The following is a 9,018-nucleotide window of genomic DNA, read 5'->3' on the forward strand; positions in this document are numbered from 1 at the left end:
ACAAACTCAGGGGAGGCCTGTGTGGTGGCTTTGCAAACTCAGAGAACTAAAGTAGCCACAAAGGATGGTATTAACTTTAAAAACTTTTAACTAAAAACAGTTTAAGGCAGGTGGTCATGTCCTAGGCTAGAATCTTTCCTGACAAAAGTCTATATTTACTTTAACTGAACCTGTCTATTGTCATTTGCATCTAGGACAGTAGTCGGCAAACTCATTAGTCAACAGAGCCAAATATCAACAGTACAACGATTGAAATTTCTTTTGAGAGCCAAATTTTTTAAACTTAAACTATATAGGTAGGTACATTGTTATTAACTTAATTAGGGTCCTCCTAAGCTGGCCTTTGCTGAAAACTCAAGGGGCCAAAGAGCCGCATGTGGCTCACGAGCCGCAGTTTGCCGACCACTGATCTAGGATAACATACTTTTGGAATGTCAGGATGACTCCCCTTTTTCCAGACCCCACAGGGCACAACCAGTACACCAGGGCACAGACCATAAATCTTCTCATCGTTATTGTATCATGTTAATTTTTGACTGTTAACTATCCTGTACCCAGCTACGTAAAAGATTTATGTGTCTATTATTTTACTTTTTATCCAATCCCAGAGGTCCCCCCAGCTTTGCTTTCTCCCGCCTCCCTAATCTATCACCAATGGATTTCAAGGGTACATGCCTGGTGTTGCCGGCTCCATCCCCAATAGGGGGTGTGCAGGAGGCAGCCGATCATGGATTCTCATCATTGATGTTTCTCTCTCTCCCTCTCCCTTCCTCTCTGAAATAAATAAAAATATATTTTAACATAATTAAAAAAAAAGTCAGGTGCAAAACTGCCATTCTCTGGAGCATTATCTCAATTTGTTGAGATTTTGCTTCCCTGCAATTGTCGACAGTTTGGCTCAAATAAACTCACAAAAATTCTCTATAGGTTTGAATGTTTCTTATGTTGATACTATTATTTTAAAAATATATTAGACTTCATATCCACCTGGGGGTAGTGTTTAAAATATGTTCTGTGATTCAGTGGGATTTTTTTCTCAGTATCACTTATCTCCAGCCATACATTGGAGCAGTGACAAAAAAAAACACACTAGATTAGGTACTTTTAAAACCCTTTGATAAGAATCTCTAGGCATTATTAAATGTTGGTGTAGGCTTACTCTCTCTCCTTCCAGTTAAGCTATATTAACAAAAAAGAAGAATACAATATATTTACATACAATGAGATACTTATATGTCTATTAAAATGAAGGCATTAACCTGGGAAAATGCTATTATTTTATTGCCAAGTGAATACAAATAAGTTGCAGAGCAGTAAGCATTCACTGATCCCATTTTTGTTTAAAAAATTATGTTGCTATAAGAATAGCAAAATGTTCAGAAGCACAACAAACAATTATATTTTAGTAGGCTTAATTTATCAATGTTTTTTCTCTTTAATGACATCTGATTTGTCAGTTATAAAAATATTCACCCTTGTTTTAATTTAATACTTCCAAGGTGTTGTTTTTGTTTTGCTTTTTTACATTTAAAACTTCTATCCAGATGGAATTTCTTTTGCTCTAAGGGGTAAGTTTTTTGTCCCCCAAATAACTAACTACTAGATGCCCTTGAAACATTTGAAAATTATGTGGATTTGTCAGGAAAATGGCATATAAGGAAACTGTTGAAAACTTTTAATGGAAGAAAATTTATAGAACCCTTTAAATATCTGCAGTTTTATAAGTAGTGAGATTTAGAGGAAGAAAATGCTATAGAAAAGGCAATTAAACTAATCACTACCCAAAATACAATGTCAGGACATTACTGGAATAGGGAAAAGCCACAGTACCTGGAAATTCTGATACATGCTACTTTGGCACAAATGTCTCCAACTTGGTAAGACAGTAAAGGGCTTTCATTGCCTTCATCTTCTATATATCCTATATAATAAAACCCTAATATGCAAATCAACTGAACAGGGGAACAACCGAGGGTACAACCAGTCATTATGATGCGCACTGACCACCAAGGGGCAGACACACAATGCAGGAGCTGCCCCCTGGTGGTCAGTGTGCTCCCACAGTGGGAGTGCTGCTCAGCCAGAAGCCGGGCTCACGGCTGTCAAGCGCAGCAGTGGTGGTGGAAGCCTCTCCTGCCTCTGTGGAAGCGCTAAGGAACAGAGAGCCGAGTGGTAAGGAGCAGCAAGCACGAGAGCAGTAAGGAGCAAGGGATCCCTGACTGAGAGAGGGTGCAGACCGGACTGAGGAACGCCCCCCACCCTCTCCAGTGCACAAATTTTGTGCACCAGGCCCCTAGTGTGTGTGTGTGTGTGTGTATATATATATATATATATATATATATATATATATATATATATATATAAAAGGCTAAGTGATCGACCGTATGTCTGTTTGTCTGTCCAATCGGCAGACCAGCCGTTATATATGATGCGCACTGGCAATTTAAAAATAAACGTTGACTGGCACATGTGTGACACATATAAAGCTCTCGCTGGCGCCAATCGCACGTGTGTGTTTTGATCTGTCATTGTCGATCATGAATTTGGTTGACACTTCTATTATAGAGAAAGGGCAAATAGCGATATTAAAATATTTCTTCTAATTAATTTCCTTCAATGTGTACAAATCCGTGCACCAGGCCACTAGTAAGTTTACAAGAGATGAGTATTTAAAATAATTAATAGTACATGTAAAATTTGCTCTCTGGTTTTGAGCCAACAGAATGTGAAGTAGCTAACTGCATATGTGTTTCTTTTACACATTTGTTGGGTGAAAATGTTGGGCAAAAAAAAAATATTACTGGACATACATCACTCACAAAAATAAACTCAAAATGGGTTAAAGACTTAATTTTTAAGGCCTGAAACTGTAAAACTTCTAGAAGAAAACAGGGGGAAAGCTTCTTAACACTGGTCTTGTCAATGATGTCCAAGGTATTACACTAAAAGCACAAGCAACAAGGGCAAAAATAAATAATTGGGACTACATCAAATAGAAAAGCTTCTGCAAAGCAAAAGAAACCATCAACCAAATGAAAAGGCAACCTATGAAATTAGAGAAAATATTTGCAAATCACCTATCTGTAAGAGGTTAATATGCAAAACAATAAAGAACTCATACAACTCAATAGCAAATAAAACAAACAATCTGACTTTAAAATGGGCAGATGAATAAATAGTGTTCCAAAGAAGACATATAAATGGCCAGCAGGTATATGAAAAGGTGCCTCAACATCATTAATCATGAAAATGCAAACCAAAATCACAATGAGATATTACCTCACACCAGTTAGAATGGCCATCATCAAAAAGACAAGAGATAAGTATTGACAAGGGTGTGGAGAAAAGGGAACCCCTAGTGTGCTGTCGGTGGGAATGCAAAATGGAGGTTCTTCAAAAAATTAAAAATAGAGCTACCACACGATCCAGCAATTCCACTTCTGGATATTTATCCAAAGAAATTGAAATCAGGATCTTGTAGAGACATTTGCACTCCCATGTTCATTCGCAACAGCCAAGATAAGGAAACAATGTAAGTGTCCCTCGATGGATGAATGGATAAAGAAGATGTGATAGCCCTGGCTGGGTGGCTCAGATAGTTGGAGCATCATCCTGTACACCCAAATGTTGTGGGTTCGATTCCTGGTCAGGGCACATGCCTGAGTTTTGGGTTCGAACACCAGTAGGGGTGTGTATGGGAGGCAGCTGATGGGTGTTTCTCTCTCACATCAATGTCTCTCTCTCTCTTTCTCTCTCCCCCTTCTGTTCTCTCTCAATTCAATAAACATATCCTCGAGTACAGATTTTAAAAAAGAAGGTGTATATTATTCAGCCATGAGAAAGAAGGAAACCCTGCTATTTGCAAAAACATGGATGGACTTTGAGGACATTATGCTGGGTGAAATAAGTCAGACAGAAAAAGACAAATGCTGTATGATCTCACTTATATGTGGAATCTTAAAAAAAAAAAAAGCCTCAGAGAAACAGAAAGTATGTGGTGTTTACCAGGGGTTGGGAAGTAGGGGAAATGGGGAGATAAAGGGTATAAGTTTCCACTTATAAGATTAACAAATTTAAGGATCTAATGTACAGCATGGTGAATATAGCTAATCATACTGTAGCATATACTTACATGTCTAGACTCTAGAGGGTAGATCTTAAATGTTCTCACCACAAAAAACAATGGCAACTATGTGATGAGATGGGAAGTGGTAGTTAATGCTGTGGTGGTAAGAATTTTGCTGTCTATATATAAAAAGACCTAAACAACCAAGCCGTTGATTGTTCAATCCAACCGTTGATTGTTCAACTGGTAACTGTGATGCACAATGACCACCAGAGGGCAGACGCTCAATGCACAGGCATAGAAACCTGGAACAGACTAATGAATCTCAGAGGGAAGAGGGCAGGGGGGAGGGCGGGAAGAGATTAACCAAAGATCTTATATGCATACTAGAGGGCCGGTGCAGTGGGGTCCCTCGGCCTGGTGGGGGCTAGAAGATGCCTTCCTCATCTGTCAGGGGCTCTAGCACTCAGCTTTCCCAGATTGAAGCTGTGTGAAGGACAAGGTTAGCTGTGCCTCTGATCAGGGTGAAAACACCTGAGGTCCCCCCACCGGGCTCTCTAATAACCCTGACATTGGTTGCTAGGAGGGTATGGGCTTGGCTTCGGGGGTGAGTTCGCACTTTGACAAATGCAGTCTTAGCTGGCGGGTTTGAGGAAGCTCTAAGAGCTGAACCAATGAATGCCTTCGCTTACTCGGGGGTGGGGATAGGTTACTTGAGGAGCAAGGAACCTTTTCGCATGATTGGTGCCTTGCCTTCCTGTTTTGTCAAGTCACTGCCAGTGTTGGGCCTGAGGGGTCTGCCTTGGAACAGCCGAGAACCTTCCCCAGAAACTGTTCCCACCGTGAGCGCCTTGTCGCCCCCTCCAGCATCTCCCCCTCTCTCCGCTCCTCTGCCATCCTTCTCTCCAGCCTTTCCAATCCTCTCCAGCATCTATCCCGGCTGTTTACGTCCTACCCCACTCCCTCCTTTCCAGATCTCCCCTTACCTCCCTGATTCCCCGCCCTTTCAAGTCTGTGGGCGCCTGTCATTGGTGCCACCTGCCCTGTGGAGAGAGCCTTCCGCGCTTCTGCGTTAGCAACAAAGGCGGAGCTTGTTGAGGGGGAGGTGGTGGCTGGGAGTCCCGGAGGCCGGCACCGTTGGAATAGTGAATTAGGCCTTATTCCCTAGTTTACAAACTGGAGAGTATGGAGGGCTCATAAGTGCCAGTCACCGTGTAGGCAGCATGTCCTAAGACCTCATGAGGCCTCATAAAATGATCAGGGTTTTCTTTTTTTAAGCTTTATTGAAGTATAACTGATGTAGGAAAACATGCACTTATTTCATGAATACATCTTGATGGAGTTTGAACATATACATATACCAGTGTTACCATCATCACAAGCAAGATACTAAACATATCTATCACCTCTAAAATTGTTCTTGTGTTCTTGTGTGTGTGTGTGTGAATGTGTGTTTCTTTTGGTGATAAGAACACTTGACATGAGATCTATCTTTTTTTTTAAAAAAAGGATTCTCTCTCTCACCCTCTCTTGATGTTTAGAGAGAGAGGAAAGAAGAGGGAGAAAGAGAAATATCTACATGAGAGCAGAACATGGATCATCTGCCTCCTGCATGCCCCCCACCTGGTCATGTGCCCTGATGGGGAATAGAACCAGCAATTTTTTGATGTATGGGAGGATGCCTAACCACATCGGCCAAGTGTACAACACCTAATTGTTAACTACATAGGCTACATATGGTTAACTATATATCCGTTCTATGTTGTGCAGAAAATCCATAGAACTTACTCATCTTGCATAACTAAAACTTTATACCTATTGAGCAACAATTCCCCATTTTCCCCTCTCTCAGCCCCTAGCAATCACCATTCTATTCTCTGCTTCTGGGGCTATTTTAGACACCTCTTATAAGTATAGTTATGCAGTATTTGTCCTTCTGTGACTGGCTTATTTTACCTAGCCTAATATCCTCTAGGTTTATCCATGTTGTTGAAAATGGCAGGATTTCCTTTTTAACAAGTGATTAATATTCCATTTTATACATATACCACATTTTTGTTACCCATTCATCTGTCAATGGGTGTTTGGGTTGTTTCTGTATATTAGCTATTGTGAATAATTCTGCAGTGAACATGGGAGTACAGATATCTCTTCAAGATCCTGATTTCAATTATTTTGGATAAATACCCAGAAGTGGAATTGATGGATCATATAATAGTTCTATTTCGAATTTTTTTGAGGAACCTCCATAGTGTTTTCCATAGTGGTTTTGCCAATTTACATTCCCACCAACAACATATAGGGGTTCCAATTTCTCCACATCCTCACTAACATTTTTTATATATATGTAAGAGTCATTCAGACAGTTGTGAGGTTATATTTCATTATGGTTTTAATTTGTATTTCTCTGATGATTAGTGATGTTGAGCACCTTTTCATATACCTGGTGTCCATTTGTATGTCTTCTTTTTTTTAAAACTAAGTTTTTTAAAAAATTGATTTCAGAAAGAGAGATGTAAGAGAGAAACTTCAATTGGTTGCCCCTGTACCACAACCCAGGTATGTGCCCTGATTGGGAATCGAACCCATGACCTTTTGGTGCATGGGAGGACACTCCAACCAACTGAGCCACACTGGAGAGGGCTTAGGCAATGGTCTTAGGCGATGGTCTAAGGCAGTGGTCGGCAAACTGCGGCTTGCGAGCCACATGCGGCTCACGAGCCGCGGTTTGCCGCTCTGTTGACTAATGAGTTTGCCGACCACTGGGATAGGGGCTTAATCACAAGGAACACTGGGGTAGGGGCTTAATCACAAGGAACAACAACAGCCTGTAATTATTGGAATTGAGAGTCTAGGTCAGTGGTCGGCAAACTCATTAGTCAACAGAGTGGCAAACCGCAGCTCACGAGCCGCATGTGGCTCACGAGCCACAGTTTGCCGACCACTGGTCTAAGGCGACCATCAGGTTGAGAACCGCTGCTGTAAAGCCTAAGACCATCGAAAAACACAGATATTTACATTACGATTCATAACAGTAGCAAAATTACAGTTATGAAGTAGCAACGAAAATAATTTTATGGTTGGGGGTCACCACAACATGAGGAACTGTATTAAAGGGTCGTGGCATTAGAAAGGTTGAGAACCACTGCTCTAATCCATGTTGAGTTGATTTTTGTGTATGGTATAAGATAGGACTCCAATTTTATTCATTTGCTTGTGGCAATTATTTAAAAACTAGAGGCCCAGTGCATGAAAATTCGTGCACTTGGGGGAGGCGTCCCTCAGCCCAGCCTGCACCCTCTCACAGTCCGGGACCCCTCGGGGGATGTCCACCTGCCGTCTTAAGCCCCCTCCCTGGGGGATTGGGCCTAAGCTGGCAGTCAGACATCCCTCTGGCAACCCAGTAGCCTTCGGGGGATGTCCACAGTCAGACATCCTTAGTGCTGCTGAGGAGGCAGGAGTGGCTCCCATCACTGCCGCTTGGCTCAGCCATCAGCCCAGCTTGTGGCTGAGCGGAGCTCCCCCTGTGGGAGCACACTGACCACCAGGGGGCAGCTCCCGCATTGAGTGTTTGCCCCCTGGTGGTCAGTGCACGTCATAGCGACCATTAGGGTCAATTTGTATATCACCCTTTTTATTATATAGGATGAGGAGACCAGCTCAAGGATTTGGATAATTGCTGCTTTTCCGCGTTGTTTTTTTTATATACTTTAACTAAATATGTATGAATCCCTAAAGTTCAAGTATTTTGCAAGTATTTAAAGTTTACATAAATGATATCAATGTATGTGTTCTTATGTATTGTGCCTTATTCCTCTCAACATATTTCCTGGAGATGACTCCTTTCCTGGGTTCAGTGCAAATAACTTTTAACACTATAGATTGTATTATTCATTTTAAAAATATGTTTTTAGTCCAGCCAGCATTGCTCAGTAGTTGAGCATCGACCTATAAACAAGGAGGTCATGGTTCAATTCCTGGTCAGGGCACATGCCCAGGTTGCTGTCTTCATCCCCAGTGGGGGGCATGCAGCAGGCAGCCCATCGATGATTCTCTCTCATCATAGATGTTTCTATCTCTCTCTCCCTCTCCTTTCCTTTCTGAAATCAATAAAAATGTATTTTGAAAAATATGTTTTTATTGATTTTAGAGATAGGAAGGAGAGGGAGAAACACTGATGAGAGAGAAACATCAATATGTTATTTTGCAAATACTTTATCCCAGTTTGTGGCTTGTCTTCTCATTCTCTTGAGATGCTATTTTTTTAAATATATATTTGAAGGGTGTTTTATTTTTTATGTACAAAGAGATAGCATTCTGTCATAAGGTGCATGTCTTGAACGACCCATTCATGGAAGTTCACTTAATGAAGCCTGTGTCCTTCGCGTACTGACGGAAAAATTGGCGGCACATGTGGAGGCTGTACTTCTGGATCAGACCATGGAGGTTTGAGCAGACATGGCAAGAACGAGAACCCTGGCTGAATTTCCTCGGATGGCTCCAGTACAGTTGCTGGTGACCCATCTTGCTCTCTGTAGAAGTGAGGCAAAAGGAAAGCTTGAGATGCTATTTTTAAATTATGTTGTCTAAATGTTTATTGCTAGTGTATAGAAATGCAATGGATTTGGGTGTATCTAGCCTATGTTACAGCAACTTCGATGAAATCTCTTATTATTTCTAATTCTTTCTTTGCAGAATCTTGGGTTTTCTGTATAGACAATTATATGTTCTTATATACAACAGTAATTTTTCTATCCTTTTCTATCCAGAGTAGGTGGTTGGTTGGCTGAATTCAAGATGGACAAGTGGTTGGGAAGCTGCCAAGGTAGGGCGAGGGGCCATGGGCACAAGATGGTGGGAGTCAAAAAGCTCTCAAAGAGCAGGCAGAGCTCCCATAGCAACCCCTACCCTCAGAAGAAGCTTTTGTTTTTGTTTTTTAAATATATTTTATT

At 41.3% G+C, this 9,018-nt stretch overlaps 1 protein-coding gene across 1 annotated transcript; it reads right to left on the minus strand.

The window, feature by feature from the left end:
* Positions 1–8,425: 8,425 nt before the first annotated feature.
* Positions 8,426–8,590, minus strand: LOC307095623 (small ribosomal subunit protein uS14-like; the record flags this gene model as incomplete). The annotated part of the gene is made up of 1 exon (XM_079764978.1): positions 8,426–8,590. The coding sequence occupies one exon, from the start codon at positions 8,588–8,590 to the stop codon at positions 8,426–8,428; it is 165 nt and encodes a 54-aa protein (XP_079621104.1).
* Between the last annotated feature and the right edge of the window lie 428 nt (positions 8,591–9,018).

The sequence above is a fragment of the Cnephaeus nilssonii genome (genome assembly GCF_951640355.1).
Source record: "Cnephaeus nilssonii genome assembly, chromosome: X".
Lineage (NCBI taxonomy): Eukaryota > Metazoa > Chordata > Mammalia > Chiroptera > Vespertilionidae > Cnephaeus > Cnephaeus nilssonii.